At 44.6% G+C, this 24,691-nt stretch overlaps 5 protein-coding genes across 7 annotated transcripts; 3 read left to right on the forward strand and 2 right to left on the reverse strand.

Moving 5' to 3' along the window:
• The first annotated feature begins 2,470 nt into the window (after positions 1-2,470).
• Positions 2,471-3,280, forward strand: LOC9646229 (pentatricopeptide repeat-containing protein At2g34400). The gene has a single exon (XM_024680792.1). The coding sequence runs from the start codon at positions 2,471-2,473 to the stop codon at positions 3,278-3,280; it is 810 nt and encodes a 269-aa protein (XP_024536560.1).
• LOC112348398 (pentatricopeptide repeat-containing protein At3g57430, chloroplastic-like) lies at positions 3,277-4,794 on the forward strand. Its single transcript, XM_024680793.1, has 2 exons — positions 3,277-4,001; positions 4,066-4,794. Exons 1-2 carry the CDS (start codon positions 3,277-3,279, stop codon positions 4,610-4,612), a joined length of 1,272 nt encoding a protein of 423 aa, XP_024536561.1. The 3' UTR covers positions 4,613-4,794.
• A 119-nt stretch (positions 4,795-4,913) lies between these two features.
• LOC9645824 (IAA-amino acid hydrolase ILR1-like 5) lies at positions 4,914-10,264 on the forward strand. Its single transcript, XM_002975891.2, has 14 exons — positions 4,914-5,630; positions 5,678-5,811; positions 5,869-5,938; positions 7,128-7,514; positions 7,577-7,702; positions 7,845-8,159; positions 8,223-8,351; positions 8,395-8,794; positions 8,848-8,948; positions 9,010-9,145; positions 9,266-9,412; positions 9,494-9,633; positions 9,743-9,829; positions 9,910-10,264. The coding sequence occupies exons 1-9, from the start codon at positions 4,914-4,916 to the stop codon at positions 8,850-8,852; spliced, it is 2,283 nt and encodes a 760-aa protein (XP_002975937.2). The 3' UTR covers positions 8,853-8,948; positions 9,010-9,145; positions 9,266-9,412; positions 9,494-9,633; positions 9,743-9,829; positions 9,910-10,264.
• Positions 10,265-10,288: 24 nt separating this feature from the next.
• LOC9646230 (CBL-interacting serine/threonine-protein kinase 24) lies at positions 10,289-14,433 on the reverse strand. 3 transcript variants are annotated; one of them, XR_002993030.1, is made up of 17 exons: positions 14,067-14,433; positions 13,849-13,911; positions 13,724-13,795; positions 13,561-13,668; positions 13,413-13,487; positions 13,306-13,359; positions 13,126-13,251; positions 12,975-13,064; positions 12,741-12,863; positions 12,560-12,676; positions 12,389-12,505; positions 12,268-12,324; positions 12,139-12,213; positions 11,932-12,070; positions 11,604-11,875; positions 11,255-11,551; positions 11,005-11,178 (listed from the first exon to the last, which is right to left on the reverse strand). XR_002993030.1 is itself a non-coding variant. In XM_024680889.1 (15 exons), the coding sequence occupies exons 1-15, from the start codon at positions 14,223-14,225 to the stop codon at positions 10,335-10,337; spliced, it is 1,347 nt and encodes a 448-aa protein (XP_024536657.1). In that variant the 5' UTR covers positions 14,226-14,433; the 3' UTR covers positions 10,289-10,334. The 3 variants fall into 3 exon arrangements, 1 of the variants encoding a protein (XP_024536657.1); XR_002993029.1 differs by having other exon boundaries at positions 11,604-12,070; XM_024680889.1 differs by lacking the exons at positions 11,005-11,178; positions 11,255-11,551; positions 11,604-11,875 and adding an exon at positions 10,289-10,393 and having other exon boundaries at positions 12,019-12,070.
• Positions 10,991-11,816, reverse strand: LOC9645825 (photosystem I subunit O). Its single transcript, XM_002976086.2, has 4 exons — positions 11,604-11,816; positions 11,482-11,551; positions 11,255-11,434; positions 10,991-11,178 (listed from the first exon to the last, which is right to left on the reverse strand). Exons 1-4 carry the CDS (start codon positions 11,719-11,721, stop codon positions 11,088-11,090), a joined length of 459 nt encoding a protein of 152 aa, XP_002976132.2. The 5' UTR covers positions 11,722-11,816; the 3' UTR covers positions 10,991-11,087.
• Positions 14,434-24,691: the final 10,258 nt, after the last annotated feature.

Consider the following 24,691-nt stretch of genomic DNA (forward strand, 5'->3'; position numbering starts at 1 on the left):
ATGTCCCAGAAATTTTATTTATTTGGGATTCTATAAATGCTTCAAAGTGTGTTTTTGACTGTTTTTTTTCATTCACTTCATTTTGTATTTTTGATTGATTGTTGACTATTGTATTTGTATACTAAATTAACATTACAGAGACAGCACAAGTTCCAAATCTCACAAGGAAAAATAGGGTGATGGTTTAAAATAAGCTAGAATTGATTAGGGTGTTTAAAAGTGTTTATAAATGATAAACACAAGAATAATGGTAGAATATCCCAAATATTCAAGCATATAGGTATATCTATTACCATTTACTTTCTAGATTTTAAATATGATTTATTTTCTTTTTACTAAAATTATAAATAAAAGATTAAATAGATTGTTGGTTTGCTTAAGAAAACAGTGAATATATCTAGAATATACTTGGATAATTTAAAATATTCTACCATCTAATGGTTGTTATTCAATTTTGTATTTTTAATTTATAAACGTTCTTAAGAACTTCCTAGTATATTCTTGTTTATTCTTTCATTTGTTTATAATTTTTGATCAATTGGATTATTTAATACTATCATTAAACCATGCAACGCAGCAAATTATTAATATAATATTTGTTCTATAACCCAATTGTGTAGCTTTATTTCAAGAAAAATAATCATTAAATTGCTGAATTGCTTATGCATTGTCGGTGAGCCGCTTGCATCCTGGAACAAACAAATCGGGGGGAGAGAGAGACAGACAGAGAGGCCTGCCCGTCCAAGAAAGCCAAGAACGAAATGAGGCTCGAAATCTCCAGTTCTGCTCGTCAGAATCATTGCTTCGATTGCTATGGATGCGTCGTCCTCTCGTCGCGATTGCGGAGCTTTTCAAGCGAGAAACACCAATCCTGACGCAGGCATCAACGGCATCCGACACGCAACCGACGGCAGAGAACTCAGGCTCAGTGGCACAAGCATGTTTCATTGCTTAATTGTTTCTCTCGAGCAGTCTAGCTCTGCTATTGCTGAAGAAAAATGACAAACAAAAAAGAAATATTCAATGGCTAACAATCTTACCTGTTTCTTCGTGATGGCCAATTCTTGTGCAAACTTCAGTTTTTTCTTCTTTTCTTGGAAACTTACAAGCATTCAAGCTTACATCCTGGCAAAGCCAAAGAGATTGATAGAGCTTACGGGTTGTGCAAATTAGCGAAGAGCCATAACAACTGCCCTCATTCCCGAGAGCTCGGGGCTGCGTTTTAGAGTTGTTGCGCAAGGAACCTCCTTGCTTTTCTCGCTGGCACTGTTGTCCTCGTCTAGATCCATCGGGAACTCTTGGAGATCATCGTCTTGAAACTGGCCTGTTATCGGAAGCGTTCCTGGAAAACAGCACTGTAACTTGGTGAGAAACTGGCAGAGAAAAATGGTGGTTACGAGCTTGCCCTAGGTGACGGTCAAGAGAGTAATGAAATATCACACATGAAAGGTATTCAAGCCCGGCTAAGAAAATGAACGAGCAAGAAAAGAAAATATCGCACCAAAAATCGAACCCGTCAATCCATCCTTGGAAACATGACTCGCGCGCTTTGAGAATCACGAGTGACCAGGATTCACTTTGCTACAATCAATTTAACAAAAAACCTATTCTAAGAAAAGATTTCTTTCTAGTTCAAAGTGTTTTTCATATAGGAAGCTGGCCATGCATCCCAGCGCGATTGGTATCGCCCCGCGAGAGTGCTTGGCCAGTTTCTCGCCGGTGTGGCCAGGATGTTCGAATCAACATATACTTGCGCAAATTTCCACTGCCACTGGAATTATGTGATCTCTGCCTCTTGATCGTCGAGAATTCCGCCTAAATCTCGCTAGTAACACTCCAGATCCTCCAAACCCCCCAGCAACGGGCTCGGCCTCGCAAAGAAATGCTACCGAAATCGATCAATCCGTGAACAACTGCGAGCAGACAGTGACCATGAGCGTGCACGCATAGTTCAGTGGATGAACTTGATCCGCCAGAGGAAGCTCATGCCCTGAACGTTCATGCTTTTCCTTTCTCTAAGATTATAACCCGCCTGGTTCTCGAGTTTGATTACAAATCTTGCAAACCAAAAGCATGAAGTACCTTCAGTTGCAGCTGGTTGAAGAGCCGAGCTGTTTCTCTACTCGAAAATGCACAGCACCTGACTGAAATCTCCTCCTCCACAGGTGTGACAGGTCTGGAAATCAGTTCTAGCCTGTGTTGAAGCTCTCTTTGACTCTGCTGGCTCGACCACCAAACGCGTTCTCCTTTGTAAGAATATAGCAGCAAACTCTGTATGATTTTAGGATTTTACCTCTGGGAGTCACTCTCATTTCCCACTTCAAGAGTCACTCTCATTTCCCGCCCATTTTTTCAAATCGCTAAATTGAGAGAGAGAGAGAGAGAGCTTCATTAGCATATACTCAGATAAACGTTTCTACCCAGATTTAAACGGCAAGTAGATTTCAAAGGGGAATATCCGTTAGGGTTTATGCCACTGATCCACGCCTACGCCCGGGCGATTCGGCAGTGCGCCGCCAATCTCCCCGACGCGATCTCTCTCCACTCTTGCATTGCGGCGGCCGGATTCGGCACGGATCCAGATCTCGGAGCGCTGCTCATCCAGCTCTACGCCAAGTGCGGCAGCGTCGATCGAGCTCGATCCCTGTTTGAATCACTGCCCCGGAAGAGCGCTCTGTGCTGGAATTTCGTCATCGGCGCATACGCGGGCAATGGACGAGGGGACGAATCGCTGTATCTCTTTCGGCGAATGGCACTCGAGGGAGAGAGGCCCGACCGGCACACGTTTGTTCGAGTTCTTGGAGCTTGCACGAACACGGCTCAAGGTACCGCAATCCATCGCCATATCTCTTCCTCGGAGCTGGAATTTGATCTCATGCTCCAAAATTCTCTCGTGGCGATGTATGGCAGACACGGGAGGGTCGATCTCGCGAGGTCCGTGTTCCAATCCATTCCGGAGAAGAGCCTGGTATCCTGGAACGCGATGATCACCGCATATGCCCGCAACGGGCATTCGAGAGAAGCCGCTCATGCTTACAACGAGATGATCTCTACCGGCATTGAGCCGAATCAGATCTCGTTTTCCAGCGTTCTCGGGTCTTGCGACGATCTGGAGCTGGGGCAATCAATCCACGCGAGAACTCTGGCGGAGTTTCCTGCGATTTTCTTTGAGGCAATGGCGCAAACCTCGATCGTAAGCTTCTACTCGAGGCTTGGCCGTGTGGAGATCGCCAGAGCTTTCTTGGAGGAGACAAAGGTGGCGCTCCGTGGAACGCTATGATCGCTGGGTATGCCCAGCACGGGCTTGTCAGGGAAGCTCTCGGGGCATACCATTCCATCGACTTGGAGGGGCAAGAGCCGAATCACAGGACTCTCACCACGGTTCTTGGTGCCTGCTCGAGCTCTAGGGACTTGAAAACCGGAAAGATGATCCATTCGCGAGCTATTTGCTGTGGATTCGACAAGGAAGATCAAGCTCTGCAAGTAGCTGTTGTGAACTTCTACGTGAAGTGCGGGGCAGTGGCCGATGCTCGACGAGTTTTTGATGGCATCGCACAGAAGAGCGTCGTGGTACATACTGCCATGATTGGTGGATATGCACAACACGGGCATAGCCGCGAGGCACTGGAGATCTACCATGCGATGAACGTTCCGCCCAACAGAGTGACATACTCCACTGTTCTAGCTGCGTGCTTGACTTTGGAGCAAGGAAAGGCGATCCACCAGCGAATTCTTGCAAGTAAGCTCGAGAACTCTGGCCTTGTTTTGGAGACTGCTTTGGTGAAGATGTATACTAGCTTTGATGACTGTGCTTCTGCCAGGGGCGTGTTTGATCGAATGGAGCGGCGAGACTTGGTGGCATGGAACACGATGCTCGGTATGTCCAGAGCGGTCAAGGGAAAGAAGCGCTGGAGCTGTATGAGATATGAAGATGGATCCCGACTCCACAACTCTGTCGACGCTTCTCGGTGCGTGTTCTTTGCTGGGAGATTTGTCATCCGGTAAGATCTTTCATGAGCTCCGGATCGAGAGAAAGATGATGCAAGCTGACGCGTTCCTTTGCAGCTCGCTGGTGAACATGTACGCCAAGTGTGGGAGCGTCGGGACCGCGAGAGAAGTTTTTCACGCATTCCGAGCTGGTTTTGGCGCATCGTCCGTGCTCTGGAACACAATCCTCGCGGCGCTGGCTCACACCGGAGACTCAAGCCAGAGCCTGGAGTTGCTGCTGGAAATGGAGCTGGAGGGTGTGACCCCGGACTCGACCACTTTCGTGTGTGCTCTCGTGGCCTGCAACCATGCCGGGCTTCTCCAGCGGGGTAAGCTCTTGTTCCAGATCTTGGTGTTGGATCACTCCTCGCGGCCGAGCTTGGAGCACTTCCTGTGCATGGCTGATCTTCTAGGACGAGCAGGGCGCGTGGATTTTGCTCGGGAAGTGGTGGAGGGAGAAGCGGATGCTGTGGCTTGGAAGGCGCTGCTGGGATCATCCAGAGGTAGCATCGATCTGGAAAAAGCGGCTTTTGCCGCACAGAGGCTTGTGGAAATGGACGAGGAGCTTGGACAGGCTTTTGTGCTGCTCTCCAATGCTTTCTCCTCGGACTCTCACGTTTTGTAGTTTAAAAGTGAGCGCCATGGACTTTGGGACGAGTGGGACAAATAGGATGTTGCATTGCGAGGAGTTGACGAGGAAAACGAGCAAGAGAAACCAAAGCCAGTGGCATCAAAGTCTAAAGAAAATGACTTTGTGGCCAAAGGTGTTCCACAGAGGCATTCTTCAATCTAAGCTTCCATCATCAATAACTAATCCAAAACCTTGGCGAGCCTTTGAGAAAAGGTATGTTAAAAGAGCAGTATATAAAGTATATTCTCAACTGAAACGAGAATAAATACGTGTCTCGTGGCAAGGATTAGGGTAAATGGAGAGACTGAGGAAGGTGCTGTGGCAGAGGGACTTGGCTATGGCGCACCGCAGGGAGCTGGCCGGTAAGAGCAAATTGGTTAGAGATCTTGCCGAGTCGTGGGAGCATGAGCGCGAGGAAGCCTATCTAGTGTCCAGGTGCCAGACCAACTTTCTCTTCGACTGGGGCGGACTGGGCAAGCTGGGCCGTCTCATCCAGCTTCTCTACTGTGGTCGTCTCTTTGACAGCCTTCAAGAGCGCGAACTCTACCTCCGGCTAGATCCCACAAACGGTGTCACTGACGAGGATCTTCGCTACATCTCATTGCTTTCTCTTCGCGTCTTACAATCTTCCCAGCTGGAGGAATTCGAAGCATCCCCAGCCATTCCAATCCTAGACCGGATCATGGGCTCGGCCTACTTCCACTACGAGCAGCCCTCCCGATGCAGCCAGACGGTGCGCTGCATCACGCGGCTCTACAGGAAGAAGAAGGACCGAGTTCTCCTGCGACTGCTGCGAGATGTGCTCCACGAGTACAAGGTAAGTGGCTACGTCTTCCGGTGGAAGGGGCTCCCCGAGTACTGCCATGCGTACCCGCCGCCAACCGGTACGTGCATCGACGACGTGCACGCCCTCTCCCAGTTGATCCAGGCGATCAACACTAGCCCTTTTACCAGCTTGCTCTTGACTGCAAGGCCACCAGAGTCCATCAGTCCCCACGACCATGCTTTGATAGTAAGCAGTTTCTCGTTCCAGTGATATGTAGTTAACGCCTTGTGCAGACATGCATGTACCACGGTTACTGCTGGATGATCAACACCCGGCTGCCGGTGTACAAGGCCCTCCCTGACTTGTCATACTCGGCCCTACGTTCTGGGCCGGAAGACCAGATTCTTGTTGCAGCAGCGGAAAACATGTAAGGAAACACCATCGAATTACCCTCTCTAACTCATTCCTTTCTCTGTTGGTCCAGGTATATGATGGAGCGAATACCCAATTATGTTGAGGTCTGTAAGCGAATGGAGCTCCTGCAGGCGAAGCTGGTCAGTCTTCCTTGCTTTTTCTCCAGTCTCATGATCTTGCTCTGTCTGCAGTATGGTGTGGATTTGGAGGATGCTGTCCTGGAAGCCTATGTAGTTCCGAAACGTTATAAGTGCTTTTTATAATGGCGGATTCGAATGACGCTAATTGCTTCAGAATTATAAAGTATATTCTAGGATGTTCCTCAATCTAATGGCCGCCCTTAAACTCAATGAATGTTATACCAATTGTTTGAATAGAATATGAAAAAATGGTGCAAATTGCTATGACGAGCCCAATCAATTCGTACACAAATCCCCCAAGCGCTGCCGCTATCATCGGTTGCTGCAAGAGCAGTCTCAAAGAAATTTAAAGATCAGAAAACAAAAAGACATTCCTAAATAGAGCGGTGCGTTTTTAACATCAAAATACCTGTAGTGTTATAAGCAGGTAAAAATCTGTCGTAAAGTAAAGTTGTAATGGAACTTACTACAGCTTCTTTAGGCTTCGCAGGCAGCACATAGAGCTTCTTTGTTCTTCGATAACAGATACATGAAGCTTGGTGGTTTTTCATACCTTGATAGGATCGTAAATCTAACTTTAGGAACTGAGCTTTCCTGAAAGCCATCACAGCAGCTTCGGAGTGGTAAAAAATAAAACATAGATTCCCTTTCAAAAAGAAAATTATCAGACCTTCATAAGAGGTGAACACTGAAAGCCAACACGGATTAATCAATATGATTTCTGAAGAAAGCTTGTAACTGAGGGTGTTTTCCATAAAAACACATTGCACTGTTTCCGCCATTTAATATTTTAGAATATTTAAAAGCCCAGATGAGGGCATCTCGAATAAATTGATGGATTAGTATAATTCAAACACAAATATAAATATAAGTAGATAATGCACTAAATCCAAGAATCATTTGAACATGTATTTAGGTTATATATAAATAAGTTAAAGGTTTTATGATATGAACGTCTTGAGGTGTGAAATCCAAGATCCATAATTTCTCCCTTCTGGTTTTCAGTGCTCAATCTTTTAAGTTTGCTGAGTCTATCTGGGCCTGAGCTTCGATGCTTAGGATGGATGATCCAGCAGCCGCCTAAAACGGCATCTCATCGGATTTCTTCCCTGGGGCCAATATCTATCGATCTGTCGAAAAGAGCTCAAAAACGTACAAAAGGAATGAAAATACAATTGTATTAACACAGGACTTACTTCAGAATCATCAAAAACAGCCGTCTTCATCAAGTTCTTCTCCTGCTACAACCATTTGGAAAGAAGTTGATAACATTAGGGTTTTGGGAATGTCATATTTCTTGTGGTTTTTGGTGGTGCTTTTGGCGAGCGCAAGCGACGCTGCTGAGAATGTAGAGTTGTCCCAGGACTGGATCAAGGGCGTTCGCCGGAGGATTCACGAGAATCCGGAGCTAGGGTTTGATCTGGTCGAGACGAGCGCGCTGGTGAGGTCGGAGCTCAATGCCATGGGCGTCGCCTACCGCTGGCCCGTCGCGAGCAGCGGCGTCGTCGCTTCCGTGGGGAGTGGCGATCGGCCATTTGTAGCTCTTCGCGCGGACATGGATGCGCTGCCTATCCAGGTAATCGCAGTTTAAATCTCTGTAGAGCGTTTGCTGGAGTTTTTTCGTGATGTTCTTGGTAGGAAGCGATGGAATGGGAGCACAAGAGCAGAGTTCCTGGAAGAATGCACGCCTGTGGACACGATGCGCACGTAGCGATGCTCTTAGGTGCTGCAAAGCTTCTTACACTACATCAAGAACAGCTCCAGGTTTTTTTTTTCTTCTCTTTTATTTGCTTGGAAAGCTTTCTCAGTTGGATTTCTTTTTTGCCTTCGTGCTAAAGTATTGCGTTTGCATTTTCCTCTATTTATCTTCTTCGTTTCGAAGCTGAGTGTCCCTTTATGTGGCCAGGGGACAGTGCTGCTGATATTCCAACCAGCTGAAGAAGGTGGTGGTGGTGGAAAAATGATGGTCGAAGAAGGAGCTCTTGGTGATGCCGAGGCCATTTTCGGGATCCATGTCTCGACCGAGTACGCGACTTCCACAATTGCTGCGAAGCCAGGCGTTTTGAAAGCAGCTGCTGGATCTTTCGAGGCAGTGATATCGGGAAAGTCTGGTCATGCTGCCGATCCCCACCTCGCTGTGGACCCGATCTTGGCAGCGTCCGCGACAGTCATGAGCTTGCAGCAGCTGGTCTCTCGAGAATTTCATCCTTTAGACTCACAGGTTTGTTTCTCTCGGTCTCTGTTTTGTTAGGATTTGTTTAGGTACTTACAAAGCCTATCACAGGTTGTCTCTGTGACAAAGTTCCACTCTGGTAGCAGTTTTAACGTCATACCCGATCACGTCGTAATCGGTGGGACTTTACGAGCATTCACCGACGAAAACTTCATGAAGCTTAAGCAAAGGATCGAACAGGTACTGGATTTTTCCAGCTGCTTTCTCAAATCATTTTCCCCAGGTTATCATTGCACAAGCCGAAGTTTACAGATGCTCGGCCCAAGTCAGTTTTATGGAACCATCCTATCCCGCGACCGTGATCGATGAAGAAGCCTACCAGCTTGTCCGGGACGTTGCGTCCGACATGTTGGGGGGAAGTAACGTATTCGTGGCAGAGGCTTCCATGAAAGGAGAAGACTTTGCCTTCTATCTCCAACAAGTTCCTGGTGCTTACATCTACTTGGGAATCCGGAACGAGACACTGGGCTCCGTGCATCCAAATCACACTCCTCACTTCACTGTGGACGAGGAGTCTTTGCCGTTAGGTGCGGCTTTGCTCACAGCAGTAGCAAAGGAGTTTCTTCGACGAAAATCCAGCGAAGCCAAGCCAAGGATGACGCCATCTTGGCTCTTTCAGTATCGTAAGTAAAGTATTTTGTGCTGTTCTTATTACAGATTTTATTCCTGACGGCAGATTAAGCCGGCGGCTGGTCCCGATCAGATCTACAAGCTGTCGACGTGGACTGGAGTAGAGGGTGGGATTTCAATCCTGTAGCTGTTTCATGTCCGCTCAAGGTGGGTGAGCTAAAACTTTGTTGATGGTGTTTTTCATAGCTCATAGTCCTTGGTATCCCAGTATTTTGAGCCTTTCAGCTCCAAAACAGTGCCCCTGCGAGATCGTCAAAGCCTGCTGCCGCTCCATTTTGGACTTGCGCTGCTCGAAGAGAGAAAATCGTCTCCCTCAGCACACTGTCATCATGGACAAGGAAGACGTAAGCAAACTTATCAGTGTCCAGGCACGACTAGAGCGATCCAAGTTTTATTAGTCGTGTTTTTTTTGCGTTTTTAGAGCAGCTCTCTCACTCATTAGTTGACTTGTCGTGCTTTGCCAGAATCCTCATAATTTCATGAGAATCATGCCTCGGGGGGAAGTATGACGTGCCATGGGCTTGCCATGCACGGGCTGGACGGACGGCCCTGATGTGATCCCCGGGATCGTGCGAGGGGCCATAATGTTTGGGGAGGAGTTAGCAACCGAGGTTAGTGGACAATTTAAGTAATTTCTCCCACCATATATCGCTCACAAACAGTTCGCTCTCTGTTTTTAAATTTCAAAACAGGCTACCAGAAAAGAGACGGTCTCTCGCTCTCTTTCTCTCTCTCTCTCTCTCGCTCGCTCGCTCGCTGCCGTGTTGGGCCCGTCCAATTCTACTCTCGACAATGGCCGGCTCTATCAAATCTTTGCTCCTTTCGCTGCTGCGTAAGCTCTCTTTTGCCTCATTTTGGCTGTTTGGTTCTTGTGTAATTCTGCTCAGCTCTTGTTGGAAGAAACAGCAGTTCTAAAGCTTGTCCTTTTTTGTTCTTCCTAGTGCTCGTCTTTGCTCAAATGTCCTCGTTGGGCGCAAGGGTGATGATACAGGAGGAAACCACGTCTGCCATGATCACAGGCTTTGCGAGTGAGTTCTTGCTCTTTTGGGGGATTTGGTTTGATTTATTTTGGCTGTTGCTCGGGAATTAAAACATCTTTGGTTTCCAGGAGATTTGAATCGCCAGCAGCAGCAAGAATGGATGGGATGGGACGATTGGGAGGAGACGGAGCTGGAGATTGACGGCGCTGGAGAGGATTTCCCTCAAGAACGTCCTCATTCCTTCTACCACGCCCATCGAGACAGCGTCAACAGGTTCTGAAAAGCCGGAGAAGAGAGAAAAGGTTTTAGTAAGTTCGCAGTCTCTACAATCTCTGGCGCCATAGCTTTTCCCGGTGGTGATCCGTTAGACTGGAGCTCTTTTTTCTTCTCTGACCCCAAGTTGGTAGCTTGCACAGAAAAAATGCTGCTCTCTGTGCTCCCTGCCGCCCCCTGTAAAGATCAAAACACCGAGAAAAGAAAAGAGTGGATTGGAAAAAAAAAAAAAAAGTAGAGCAAAACAATGGCCCCTGTTCCCCGGGAAGAGTATCATACTTTACACGAGCTTCAGTACTCGGTCTTTGTACGGGGTTGAATTATGGGGAGGCGAGCTTCCTGTGGATTTGGGGAGGCGCTTTTATGTAAGTTATGAAAAGAAAGAGAGGAGAGAGAGAGAAAATGGCATGAGGATTCACAATCGAAGAAATCTTTTCTTTTTAATTTTCTTTTGTAGGTTTCTACAATTCCGAAGTTTCTAAGATACAAACGAGAAAAAGTAAAAGCCAGGAAAACAATCAGCCTTCTTTTTCTCCTTGGTTTGGTCACTGACCTTTGTCTGAATTTCAAAGCTGCAGAGAGGTCCAAGCAACCAATAAAAAACAAACCAACCTTAAGTCAATAAATGGTGGAAAGGAAATTCCTACGAACTTCAAGAACTCTAGCTGGGTCTAAAACGATCTTTGAAACTTCGACTTATCTTCTTGAAGACCAAACTCCTTGTCTGAATTGAAGTTTGAACCAGAAGGAAAGCTAGTGAATTTGATAAGAAATTTATTTGTATGGTTTTTGCTTGTTCTGGTGTTTCAAAAGTAATGTCTAAATTATAAATAACGGAAGCACGAGAAATGCTTTCTACTCATGCAAGCCTCGCTGTTCAAAGCCAAAAAGCAAGCGCTAACCATGGAAAATGCAAAGGAAACCAACCCAGAGCGCTTCTATACAAGAGCTTGAATCATTCACCAGCTTTGCGTTCTTTGAGGTTTTTTCGTACAGGCTGCCTGGTATGCTGCTATGAAACACACAAAAGTTCTTACCAGTAGCCATCGGCTCTTCCCTTGAATCCAATCTGGCCGAAAGTGAGCGTGATGAATAGTCCCAGATGCCACAAGATCATCCACAACCTGGGTAAGCAAACGAAGCAAATTCATCCATTTGCAACAAAGGAAAAAAGGAGAAAAGAGAAAGTTCTTTACTTACCAGAATGGCGAGGTTAGAGCTGGGCCTGTAGGCCAGTGAGCAAGCTCGGGACCAATGCTACCGAAAAACAGGCCAGTCAGGCTATCGCCGTTGATGGCTGGGATGCTCGATGGTGCTAGCCACCCGATCAATCCAAATCCAATCACTGAGAGATCGGTACGCAACCAGTCTCCACGAAAGCTGTCCCAAGGAAGAGGATAAGAGTTCTACGAGAAATCACAAATTACCATGTAACACGAGACATGCAGGGCTTCAGTCGAAGAGCATTCGGGGAGGCATTGGCATTGTGGACGAATGCTACACATAAAAGAAAAGCTCAGTGCTTATAACTCGAAGAGAGGACCAGTACCTGAAGTAAGATGAACTCTCGAGGATGAAGATCTCTTCACTGCTTTGAGTGAAGATCCACCGAGGCCAGCGACTGGAGTGGACAATGTGGCAGCAGCACTGGTAGTAGCAGCGGCCATGGCACTATAGTTCTGCGACAAACTCAAAAAACTTTGGAGAGTAGAACTTCTTCCAGAGAGATTGGCCCCGACGCGTGGCAAGCGCACACTGGCCAGCAACACCTTTCTCTCGTCTGGATAAGCGCCACATCAGCGCCAATCTCACCCGCGCAATCTGCTAGAATCTCAGCCGTATATATAACAACAGAAAGAAAAAGAAGTTATACAGACCAGCTTCACTACAAACTCTTTATATCTGTTATAAAACTCCGGAACTGGCTCCTCTCAGCAACTGCGAAGATTGCTCGTTGGCATCACCAGCGGATTTCCAGACTGTATCGCGTAAATTTGTACAAAACGATTTGTAAAACTGCCACCAAAGCAAATGCCAATTCCGTGTCTTTGCAAGATGAAAAAAAGAGAGAAGAATTTCTTTACCTTATGATACTCCAAAGTATCACCCACAGCTTTTCGAACTTCGACCATATACAGTGATGGGGCGACTTCAAAAACCTGTTCACAGAAAGTCCTGCTGAGCGGACAAAAGGTGGTTAATGAGAATTTTACCTCGACCGCCACTGCAAGTTGCCCCGTTCTACCCGCAGTAAGCCCCTCAAATCTCATCTAAGAGACGAAGTCAGGGAAAGTTAGATGCTCGTCCAAAACGTGTTAGCAGAGATCACAGCACCTTGTACCCACGCTTATACACTTTGTAGCCCATGGATTTCGCCGTATCCTCCATTCTCGCTAGCAACTCTTTGGCCGGGCATTTAGAGATGAATCTTGTTTGACGCTTGACAAGGTCCTGCAAACAGTAAGAGCCAGAGTTGAGAACAATTTGATGTAATGTACTACGCACTTGTCTTCTGTCGAAAAGAGCAGACAGGTTGAGGCCTTGTGAAAGCGTAATAAGCTCGAAGGCATTCATCATCGAAGGACCTTCGTTAATGTCTCTCTGTTCCTTCACAAATTGGTCCTGGAAAACAAAAGGATTGAAAACACGATGCTGTAGTATTGTACTAGTCTAAGATAAGACTTACTTCAGAGTCATCAAAAACTGCTTCAATGTCGTCCAAAGTCCCGTCTTCATCATCTGCGAGCCTCACAGGTACGTAGTTCCTCTTGAACCAATCGTCCTTTCGGATGCCAAACATTTGAATCCGCTGCAAGAGTTCAGAACCATCAGCATTCGATCAAATAACTGCTTAGACCCAGACGACTGAAACTTAGCGGCTGAGTAGACTCAGCAACTTAAAAGATGAGTAAGACAGTACTGTCTGAGGATTAGGATCGAGGATTCTTGAGATCAAGGACCTCGCACCAGGTGAAAACCACGATGGACAAAGGAACTCTGCTTCATGAATCTGTAGCACGTAAAAGACAGACAAGCGTCAAGGGGAAATATTCTTAGTTGGAAACAGCTACCTTCCGATAGAGCGTGACAAGATCCACTTCGTCAAAAGGTAAAAAACCAGCCATCAGGACGTACAGAATAACACCGCACGACCATATATCAGCTGCTGCTCCATCATAGCCATTGTTATCAAGGACCTGCAGGCATGAAAATGAGTAACAAGCTACCCAGCTCTGATGTATATATGTGACCTCTGGAGCAACATAGTTTGGAGTTCCACAAGTTGTATGAAGAAGCCCATCTTCCTGAAGGTCTAAAACCATGAGCATGTAATTGATGAGGAAGAAAACGTGTTTACCTGTTGTGGCAAAGCACTCAAACCAAAATCTGATATTTTCAAATTCCCTTGTGAATCAAGCAAGAGATTCTCAGGCTGTGACAGAAAAAGAAAAGAAAAGAACCAGCGTAAAGTCAAAAACTAGAAAAGCACGAGTTGATAAACTTGCCTTCAAATCACGATGATAAACACCTTTGCTGTGACAGTAGTCTACGGCATCAATCAGCTGCTGAAAATACTTGCGTGATTCGATCTCAGTGAGCCGCCCTTGATCGACCTGGATGTGACAAACAAAAAAATTCAATGCCGTATTCATAATGTCTAGAACTTACAATTTTGTCAAACAACTCTCCACCGGTTACAAACTCTAGGATGATGTAGATTTTCGTTCGACTGGCAAGCACCTGGAAAAGAACCTAGTGGATTACGGAGGAAAAAAAAAATCACCAAGTTCTACCTCGTGAAGCCGCACAACATTTGGGTGTCGTACGAGTTTCATGATGGAAATCTCTCTTTTAATCTGCAGAGCAGCCAAAATTTTTGGGAAATCTTAGCTGTGAAGAACATTACCACAAGTAACAAAACAAAAAAGAGGACGAACTAAAAACAAGGCTACCTACATTCCCTAGCACGAAAAACCACTCGCGCTCTTGGGATTTCTCGCGAGGCACGCACCTGATCGACCATCTTGTGCTTGAGGATCGTCTCCTTGTTGAGGACTTTCATGGCCACGCTCTCGCCCGTCTCGGTGTTCTGCGCGAATTTCACCTTGGCAAACGTACCTTCGCCGATCGTCCGACCGATCTCATACTTGCCGACCTTGCGCATCACCATAATCGCTTCTCCCGCGCCCGGCCGGACCCGAAATCGATCGATCGATCGCCGGCTGCTCGCTAGAGGCGCATTCTTGCTGCGAATCACGATACCCTCGCCCCGCGGCGCCGCTTGGCGAGCGCCAAAAGCTCCGTGAGAAAGAGATGACCTAGACTAGGGTGAGTACGATACGTGGGAACGCTCGCTATGGACTCTCCGGCTCGCACGAGAAAAATGCTTTTACAAAAGGAAGAAAAGCAATATGTACCAATGACGTGGAGGCTGTTCTGTCCATCTGGCGCCACGCAGCCGTCCATTCGAAGACCGAAGGAAAATACAAAACACCACCCATAGATTCACATTACATTACATTAGAGGCTCTTTCTAAAGGTTATGAGGGCATCCGATGTGAGCAATTTTCGCTTGAAGCAAGGGTGTGGATAGATCAAAGCTTTCAATGTCTACTTTATCTAGGCGCTAGGGTGCCATGGTGCGCCATAGCAGCATTGAAATTTTTATGCCATCAGTTTTTCTTTGCTTGAAATTATGTTTGTAAATGGTAAATGTTTCACTGAATCTTATAAATGAATATGCTAGTATGTTAGTGTTAAGCATCAACCAAATATGGAATTACAATGTTTAAATGGTACTATTATGCAATATTAGGTCAGCTGTTAAGAGCATGCTCATCAGTAAAAATATTTGAGATAAAGGTTTTTCTAATAAATATAACATATACAACTTTAAATGACAATATTAATTCCAATAATTTTTAAAATATTCTAATGATGCTGTATACTAATATTAGTGTAATAAAATTTTGGTAACCATCATATTAGTTTCAATCTGGACCCCTCACTTTTATATATAAACTAAAGTTTTTAGGTTAATTAATATGCACATTTTTGTATTTCATTTTCATTTTCCATGCACTCACATTGGTGGAGATGAAGGGCAATTTTGATCATCCCTAAAGAGTGTTAAGATTTGGGATTTTAGTTTAAATTTAATTTTTTGCATTATCTAGATCTCCTTTTTCTTATAATTTTTCTCCTTCTTCTCATTCATCTTCATAGTAGAGCCACAACCTCCTCCTCCTTTAACTCTGGAGCAATAATTGGTGCAATTGTTCAATTCTATATGGTTACAAATTGAATAATCAAACTCAATTGATAATAGCATTCATGCCATATGGTACAACTTTTTTTGCTTTTGTTACTAATCCTTGAGTCCAGCTAGAGTTCTTTCATGGGAATCTTGGGGATGATATGTACTATTGGTTCAATCACTTCATAGTAATTGTTATATATCATTCTTGGGATGATGCTTGGCTTTTGCATAAATTTCCTATGTGTCTCCAAGAGATGGCATTACAATGGCACAATAGTTTAAGTGCAACCACTTATGAGGATTGAAGTGTTCTCCCAAATGTCTTTAAATGCATATTTGGATATGCTTATGTAGTGCATTTTATCTCTCTCCCCTTAAGCCAACTAAAAAAAGGGCAATTATTTAATGAAAGAGCCCTTAATAGTTATTTTATCCCTATTTATCCCCCAAGGTTCCCCTCTTCAGAAATATTAATGTCTTCATTGACTATTGACTAATAACCCTTACTAAGCCAAGGGGAACCTATACCTCCATTTCCGCATTAAACCTACTGATCCACAATGACAATATATCCAAATCTCATTCCATGATTACATGCACTACATTTAAACCCTTAAGCCAATTGGAAAAGGGGCAATTGCTTGATAAAAGAGCCCTTAATGGTTATTTTATCCCTATTTATTCCCAAGGTTCCAAAGATTCAGGATGACAATATATTCAAATCTCATCCCATGATCACATATGCTACAGTCAACAATTGTAATGATGCCTTCCAATAATTGCATCATCTTTGTTAAAGGCCATTTGAGTCTATAATGCAATTTAACATTCATTTTCGAAGCATCTTGCTTTATGTGAAGTCTAATATGTCAGAGTGGATCAAGTTGGGAATGTTATGGCTAACATATTATCAAGATTTTGTAAGATTTGTGCATGCACTTGCTCTAGCCACCTTTAATAATATTTTTTTACTTAGCACAATTATGATATGCTACCTCTTTCACTTTTTGTTACACATCCTTTAGCTCCACTTTCTATGAAAGGTGGTCTTGTTTTAATAGAGGTTGACGTTGCTGCTACCCGAGTTCAAGGACAAGAGCAAGGACGTGGTCATGGCTATGATGTTTGCTACTGGGCATGTGATGAAGTTTGTCACACTTATTAGCGTTGTCAGCATTTTCCAGATTGATAACCTCCATTTCCTGGGCATCAACAGCATCCTATTAAGTGTTGTTAAAGTAGAAGGTCTAGACACCAAGATGCTTTCAGAAATTGAGGAGTTGCAAGAGTAGTAAAGGGTCCTTGCAAAAATAAATCAATGATCCCTCCATTTTTTTTGGGAGTATTATCAAAGGGTTCATTTGGCACCAGTTCATTCAATATTTATTTTTTAAACTCGTTTTTATAATAAGAGGTCTTTTATTTTTCTCTCTATATTGGTTGATATAGACTCGAATTTATCTTCTATTACTCAGCCTGTTGTCATACATTGCTGTCTACACTTGCATCATGTGGTAGAGCCAATTTTCATTATATATGGCAACGGCCATATACACGTATGTGTATAGGATGAGGTGGACTTAGTTGTGTTTGTGGGCAATCTTGAGTTTAAGTTATAGTCATTGTGGGTGGTGTTGAGTCAAGCTTTTGACCTTGCAATGCAATTATGCTAAATGTATCTTTGAGGCTTCTCCCCTTTGTTTCATACTTTTTGATATTTCCTTTAGTCCTCTCACTTTTGTTCCTCTCTATCCCTTTGTTTTTACCTTTGTTTCCATCACTTTAGTTTCTGTAGCGCATTTGAATTTGGAGCCAAACTCTAGGCCCGTTGCGCTACGAACGAGGGTCCGGTACAATCCCACGAGCACCAGCTCCCCGTATCCAGCACTTACACACAAAATGGTGTCAGACGGAGTCTGGCACAATTTTGGCATATTGGTGGCCTAACGCGAGGAGGGTACCCCACCGACTAGAGCAACGTGGAGCTTGGACTTAGACCCAAGCCAGACGTAGAACAAGGAGCGACACAGTCTAGCAGGAGCCAAACTAATGTCTTAGGTGGTCGGACATACATTCCAACCACTATCCTTATTATACATTTGGAACCCCCCACAGCCCCCCTCCCTTTGAGGAACACACGCTTTGGGCTTTCACCCCAAGCCTCCCTTAGTACCAGGAGTTAATCTCTGGGACAAGCTCGAAACTTACTAAATATGGAATGGTGCTAGATTGCGAATTTGGACTCAGGATGAACACCATTGTGTTCAGGCTGACCTCTACATTCCGTAGATATGCCAAATGAGCAAATCTAGACACTTTCTATAAATAGCATTTGGGACCGAAATAAGACTAACACAAAGGGCATGATAGCGAGGGTGTTTGGCAGACATGGTAAGCTATCATCCGGCGATATTGAGGGACTAGTCTCAATACGCGAGGGTTCTTGTCACTAGCCAGTGCAAGACATAACGAGACGAGAACTCCTTACTAGGCTAACTATGCTTAGCTAATAGCACGAAGGAATTCTGTCCTTATGCTCGTCCGGTCTAAGTACACTCGAAATGCCCAGTTAACTCCACTAGCACAAGAGGGGCTACTAAAGGGATCCAACTGGACCGATCTCCTGCCGTCATGGCAGTAAAGAAAGAGTGTCCGTAAGGACTGGTCGACAAATATCTTTCGATACCCAAAGTCACATTTGCGACACTCTCCCCCCCTTGAAGAAGATCGACGTCCTCATCGATGCATACCCGAGTCTAGCAAACCGTCAAGGAAACAACTCCGAAAGTTAACGGAAGCACACTATGTGGGAAACACACCGACTTAAATGAGTTATGGAACGACCTCTCCTCTACGTCCAAAGACGTTAAGACTCAGACACCCTCCGGCCATCACCGACAAGGAAATGACTAATGGAGTTAGCCACCCTTGCTGCTCTAAGTACCACTCGGCTTACAAAGGAATGATACATCCCTGCCCGTAGGGACATAGGGAGAAGGCCAGAGGCCCAACTACCCCTAAGCAAGAAATCAACCTCGTCGGGAAGATTTAGACAACTATTATAAACTGGCAGATTAAATTGTTTACACGACCACGCCCCTTTTCGAAAATGAGTCATCGAGAGAGAGGCGGGGACTTGTAATCAGTCTATAATAGTTATCCCCATGGTTATGGATTGGACCCATGCACCGAAGTGTTGAAGTCAGCTTGCCAAAACTGACCCAAGTACGAATGAATGAAAGAAACGACACTTTGATTGATAGAAATATATTACTTTATTGATTTGCAAGATTTATTACAAGGTTTTTACAAGAATTAGTCTTTATTACTGTTCTTATACTCTATGACAAGCTCACGAGCGTGTCTAAGATTACTAAGAGGCTCCTAAGTTGATTCACAAGTTGGGTAACTTTTCCATTTAACTAGATATTCCTTCATACGATCCCGTCTCTGGAATTGGGAATCCAAGATAGTTTCCACTTCGTATTCTGGTTCACCATCCACAACGTCTGGTGGCGGACAAATCTCCCTTTGACGTGCAACATCCATAGTGTAAGGAGCCAATAGATTGGCATGAAATACATTATGAACATTGGACATCTCCGCAGGCAAATCCAACCGATAGGATACATCACCAATGTGTTTTAGCACCCGATAGGGTCCAATATATCTCGGCAAGAGCTTCCAAGACAAAGAACCCTTAATGTTCAAGTTTTGGGAAGATAACCACACCTGATCTCCCACTTGATAGGATACATCCCGAAAATGCTGATCCTTATCACGTTGATACCTATCCTGAGCTTTGCCCATCGCCTCAGTAGCTCTAGACCAACCTTGGCGTAGCTGCTCCGCATAAGTTTCAATGGCTGGGACCAACACTTCGGTCATTGGTTTCAGTACAATGATCTGTTGAGGAACCCCATGAGCATTTCCTTGCAGCATCTCCCATGGAGAACAGCCTATAGCGCTGTGAAATGTGTTGTTATAACATATTTCTGCTGTATCCAAATGTTCAACTCAGTTGCATTGGTCCGTCGCGACATAGTACCGTAGATAATCCTCAATTTGAGCATTCACGCGTTCGGTCTACCCATCAGTTTGAGGATGATAAGCCGTACTAAACTTCACTTGGTACCGAACAACTGGAACAGTGTGCCCCAAAACTTCCATGTAAACCTCGAATCTCTATCCGAGATCATCTATTCAGGAAGACCACAAACCCGCACTACTTCATGGAAAAAGAGCTTTGCTGCTTGTTTTGCATTTACTGTTCCCACAGTTGGAATGAAATGTGCAATCTTCGACAACCAATCCACAACCACCATCAAAGTATCATAACCCTTAGATTTCAACAAGCAAGTGATGAAATCAAGTGTCACACTCTGAAATGGCCATGCCAGTGCTAGAATGCATTGCAACTTTCTAGCCTGCTGCTCAGCTCTGCGCTTACATTGCTGGCATATAGGGCAGGAACAGATATAGTCCGCTACATCACCTTCCATACTAGACCAAAAAAATCCCTTTTTCAACGAAGCCAGAGTCTTTCATTGTCCACCATGTCCTGCTACTGGAACATCATGATGTTCCCGCAAAAATAACTATTGAAGATCCTTAGAGGGAAGATACAATCTTTCTTGCTTATAGAATATAAGCCCATCCCGAACTAAGAAGTGAAGCTTTGCATTAGTGCGACTAGAAACTTTCCTACTTCGCTACCAGGGCTCGGCCTCAACAACCCCGCATAGCATAGGATTGCCTTCGCCAATGGATCACTTCCATATGAAGCCCGAACGTCCTCCAACTAGTCTGAACTGATTGCCGATATTGCCCGAAATTGAGCTTGATGACTGAACGCATCTGGAACAATATTGTCTTTACCAGGTTTATATATAATTTCAATATTATATCTAGCAAGCTTCTCTTGCCAACGAGCTTGCTTCGGTGTAAGCTTAGGCTGCGTAGCAAAGTAGTTTAGTGTGTTATTATCCGTATAAACCTTGGTAAGTCCACCCAAGTAGTGTCTCCAGTGTTCCAGGGCCGACACTATAGCAAACATCTCTTTCTCATGCGTTGGCCATCTTTGTTGAGTTTCATCCAATTTCTTGGAATAGAACGCAACGGGACAACCATGTCGCCTTAGCGTAACACCAACCGTTTTGTCACAATTTTGTTGCAACACGGCACCAATAGCATAGCTAGAAGCATCACAATGCACTTCGAAGGGTTTATCAAGATCTGGGATCCTAAGAACAAGAATTGTAGTCAAGATTTCCTTCAACCGTACAAAAGCACGCTGACAAGCTAGTGTCCAGTGAAATGGAATACTACTCTTCGTCAACTCAGTCAACGGAAGAGCAATTCTTACAAAATTGCGGACAAACTTGCGATAGTATCCAATCAAACCAAGAAAGGAACGAACATTTGATACAATGGTCGGGACTTCCCAAGACTTCACGGCTTCCATCTTCTTTGGATCGACTTCAATCACGCCACCACCAACTATATGTCCGAGAAAGTTTATGCGCAATTGACCAAAAGCACATTTACTTTCCTTAGCATACAGTTTGTGTTCGCACAACTTCTGAAACACCAGCTCCAAGTGTTTCAAATGATCCTCCAACGTTTCACTAAAGACTAGAACATCGTCGATATACAGGACAACAAATGCATCCAAATAATCTCCAAATATTCTATCCATCATAGTGCTGAATGTTGCTGGAGCATTGCATAACCCGAACGGCATGACAAGGAACTCATAAGATCCGTACCGAGTCTTAAAGGCTGTCTTCTCCACATCCTGATCTGCCACCCATATCTAATGATACCCAGACTGCAAATCAAGTCGCGTAAAATACTTAGCCTTTAAGAGTTGGTCAAACAAATCATTAATGCGAGGCAAAAGATAATTGTTCTTGACCGTGATCTTGTTGAGTGCCCGATAGTCAATAAACATCCTCATGGTTCCATCTTTTTTCATAATGAAAAGGACCAACACTCCATAAAGTGACTTGCTTGGTTGGATATGACCTTTGTCAAAAAGCTCCGTGAGTTGCTTCTTGAGTTCAGGCATCTCCTTGATGTTCAACCGATATGGAGCTTTCGTAGGTGGTTTAGAACCCAGAATAACCTCAATTCGATGATCAACCTCACGGTTAAGAGGTAACCTTAGCGGCAAATCCTTCGAGAAGATATTCTGATTCCGCGCCAACAACTCCAATATCCTCTTTGGTACAAGATCAACCCCGTCACCAATTCGAACTGAGTCACCAACACCCTCAGCTTCCATCACTTGAACCCACTAGGTCCGACATCCCTTCTTAGCTGCTTTTTGAGTGGCCCTCGCAGTCAGGAATTTTGCATCCCAATCCTTTGAGGAATGCTTTTGCAACTAGAAGGACACATCGGGACGTCCTTCGGACTTCAAAATGATACGACTTTGTCCAACACCATAAATCCCTTTTATATATTTGTTGAAGAAGTCCATACCAAACACCATCTGAAAATCTGGTATCTTCAACACTACCAAGTCCACTCTTTCTTTCCACTTGGATATCTTTATTTGGAACATCACTCACAAACTTTCTGGCTATTTGCCCACCTTCCGCAACCCGGAAGTGCATAGGCAACATTTTCTCAGCATTCAATCCTAACAACTTAACTAAGTCTTCAGATATCACGTTGTGCGTAGCTCCCGTGTCAATCATCACTCAGATTCGGTGTCCACAAACAAAGCTTACCAAATACATCAACAGATTAGTGTTTGCATTGATTGCAAGAAAAGCTTGAGGAAAGCAACTAGAGTTACTCACCTCTTCTTCCTCATAGTTTGCATTGACCAACTCGTCAACCCCTTTAGTTTCACCACCACCATCTTCCCTCATGATATTAACATAAGACCTTGTCTTATGCTTATTGGGACATTCCGAGGACCTATGTCCCGACTCTCCACAATGGAAGCAATGACCCACACTACCCGTTCCACTAGGCGCAGGTTTTGTAGGTTGCTGCTGCTTGTACCCACCAGGAGGAGGAACAGAGGGCCTAGGACCAGAAGAAGTTGGTGGTCTCCAACCACCACCACCTTTGTTAACCGTTGCTTGTGAGCCTCCAGAGCGGAATCTGCCTTCCACCCTCTATTTCTGATCACCTTGTTTATTCCCAGAATTCCTATTCTTATTCGAGTTACCAGCATGTGGCTGCTGATATTGTTCTATGAGTGAATGGCTAAAGGCAACTTGCTGCACTACCTCCTTACACTCCAGAACGTCTTCGGCTTAAACTTCAAGATCTCATTGCGAGAAAATGAACTTAAACCCTCTAGAAAATAACTCTGAGCATCTTCATCACTCATATTTGCAATCATAATGCGCTTCTGAGCAAATGCATTAACATAATGCATGAGATCCCCTCACTGCTTTAACCGCCGCAACTCTGTGCGAAGTCTCAGACCAAGATCATCCGGCAAGTATTCCTTACGGATACGAGACCGCATCTTGGTCCAACTTCTAGTCTGCCCTTTTTCAGCACACACTTGGCGCCACCAAGTTTTGGCATGATCGGTAAGAAAGGATTGCACGCACGCAACTTTCGTACGATCATCTATGTCTGCCGCTATGAAATAGTTTTCCATATCGTAGACCCAGTCCTTCAAAACTTGATAGTCCCGCATGCCTTTGAAGTTGGGTGGTTTCGGAGGCTTGAACTTTGAAACTCGTGCAACCGGGGGCGGCTGCAAAACTTCATCGTCCTCAGAACTTGAAGAGGAGTCCGGTTGCTTAGGCTTAGCTGGTTTAGCTGCCTCAGCTTCTTTCTTCCTCTTCTTGTTCTCCTTTTTCAATTTGCGAATCTCCCTTCGCAAATTCTCGATCTCGACTTCCTGAGCCATACACTGCAATGCCGCAGCACCTAGCTCTTCGTCTTCCGACTCAGCCTCAGCCTCTTTCGTAGCATCTCTAGCAGAAGTTTCCTCCTCTTGATTCGCCCGTCTAGAGGTTTCAGCGTCATCAATATGGTTCCTCTTCACCATCCTGCTAGCTGCATGCATGCCTCTATCAGTAACTGAACATGCATACAACGTTCTTACCGAATGGTGCTATCCAACTAATCATACACAGGTCATTTTAGATCTACTAGAAAAGTCTCTGCGTATGCAACTTGAATCAGAAAATCTGACAAAAGTTGGATAGGAATCGCTGAGACAATTCCTCTAATACCAAATGTAACGCACCTGAATTTAGAGCCGAACTCCAAGCCCGTTGCGCTACGAACAAGGGTCCAGTACAATCCCACGAGCACCAACTCCCCGTATCCAACACCTGCACACAAAATGGTGTCAGATGGAGTCTGGCACAATTTTACTTAGACCCAAACTAGACACAAAACAAAGAGTGACACAACCTAGCGGGAGCCAAACTAATGTCTTAGGTGGTCGGACATGCATTCTAACCACTATCCCTACTATACATTTGGAACCCCCCACAGCCCCTCCCCCCAAATGCCAAATAAGTGAATCTAGACACTTTCCATAAATAGCATTTGGGACCGAAATGAGACTAACACAAAGGGCATGATAGCGAGGGTGTTTGGCAGACACGGTAAGCTATCATCCGGCAATATTGACGGACTAGTCTCAATACGCGAGGGTTCTTGTCACTAACCAGTGCAAGACATAACGAGACGGGAACTCTTTACCGGGCTAAGTATGCTTAGCTAATAGCACATAAGAATTCTGTCCTTATGCTCATCTGGTCTAAGTACACTCGAAATGCCCAATTAACTCCACTAACACAAAAGGGGCTACTAAAGGGATCCAACTGTACCGATCTCCTGCTGTCATGGTAGTAAGGAAAGAGTGTTCGTAAGGATTGGTCGACAAGTATCTTTCGATACCCAAAGTCACATTTGCAACAGTTTCCCTATTACTTCCTTCTATGTTTCTATCTTGTTTCTTTATTCCCTCTTCCGATCCTTCCGATGATCTTTATGTTGCAATTGTTGACCAACTCATAAAGTATGTCGATCTCTTTGAATTTGACTTGTTGTTTGGGACCAAGATTGAAACACGTCATTCTATTCTAACTGGGGATGTTTGTCCAATCAAGGTTTCTATTCGTTATCTGTCACAAAAAAAAATTAAGATTTTACATACAAATGTCAAGAAAATGTTGGAAAAGGCTATTATTCGCAAGTTGCAAGATCCTTGGGCATGTGAACTTCATTTTGTGATGAAACCTGATGGGAGTATTCATTTTTACATCAACTATCATCTGTTAAATGAAGTGATGATCCTAGATGTGTACCTTCTTCCTTATATTGTTGATCTCTTGGATTGTTTGGGGAGAAGTCATTAGTTCACTAAGTTAGATCTTGCTTCTAGG

This window comes from Selaginella moellendorffii, unplaced genomic scaffold (genome assembly GCF_000143415.4).
Source record: "Selaginella moellendorffii unplaced genomic scaffold, v1.0 SELMOscaffold_29, whole genome shotgun sequence".
Taxonomy (NCBI): domain Eukaryota; kingdom Viridiplantae; phylum Streptophyta; class Lycopodiopsida; order Selaginellales; family Selaginellaceae; genus Selaginella; species Selaginella moellendorffii.

What these genes read in the sequence shown, in the direction of transcription:
- LOC9646230 (XM_024680889.1), bottom strand. Translation starts at nt 14,225, where the DNA reads ATGGTGATGCGCAAGGTCGGCAAGTATGAGATCGGTCGGACGATCGGC. An exon ending in GAGAGTTGTTTGACAAAATT is followed by an intron (nt 13,669 to 13,723) that starts GTAAGTTCTAGA and finishes TGTCACATCCAG; the next exon opens with GTCGATCAAGGGCGGCTCAC. An exon ending in CAAACTATGTTGCTCCAGAG is followed by an intron (nt 13,252 to 13,305) that starts GTCACATATATA and finishes TCATGCCTGCAG; the next exon opens with GTCCTTGATAACAATGGCTA.
- LOC112348398 (XM_024680793.1), top strand. Translation starts at nt 3,277, where the DNA reads ATGATCGCTGGGTATGCCCAGCACGGGCTTGTCAGGGAAGCTCTCGGG. An exon ending in GCTGGGAGATTTGTCATCCG is followed by an intron (nt 4,002 to 4,065) that starts GTAAGATCTTTC and finishes GTTCCTTTGCAG; the next exon opens with CTCGCTGGTGAACATGTACG.
- LOC9645824 (XM_002975891.2), top strand. Translation starts at nt 4,914, where the DNA reads ATGGAGAGACTGAGGAAGGTGCTGTGGCAGAGGGACTTGGCTATGGCG. An exon ending in CCCACGACCATGCTTTGATA is followed by an intron (nt 5,631 to 5,677) that starts GTAAGCAGTTTC and finishes CGCCTTGTGCAG; the next exon opens with ACATGCATGTACCACGGTTA. An exon ending in AGCTCCTGCAGGCGAAGCTG is followed by an intron (nt 5,939 to 7,127) that starts GTCAGTCTTCCT and finishes GTATTAACACAG; the next exon opens with GACTTACTTCAGAATCATCA.
- LOC9646229 (XM_024680792.1), top strand. Translation starts at nt 2,471, where the DNA reads ATGCCACTGATCCACGCCTACGCCCGGGCGATTCGGCAGTGCGCCGCC.
- LOC9645825 (XM_002976086.2), bottom strand. Translation starts at nt 11,721, where the DNA reads ATGGCCGCTGCTACTACCAGTGCTGCTGCCACATTGTCCACTCCAGTC. An exon ending in TGCATGTCTCGTGTTACATG is followed by an intron (nt 11,435 to 11,481) that starts GTAATTTGTGAT and finishes TCCTTGGGACAG; the next exon opens with CTTTCGTGGAGACTGGTTGC. An exon ending in GCTCTAACCTCGCCATTCTG is followed by an intron (nt 11,179 to 11,254) that starts GTAAGTAAAGAA and finishes TTGCTTACCCAG; the next exon opens with GTTGTGGATGATCTTGTGGC.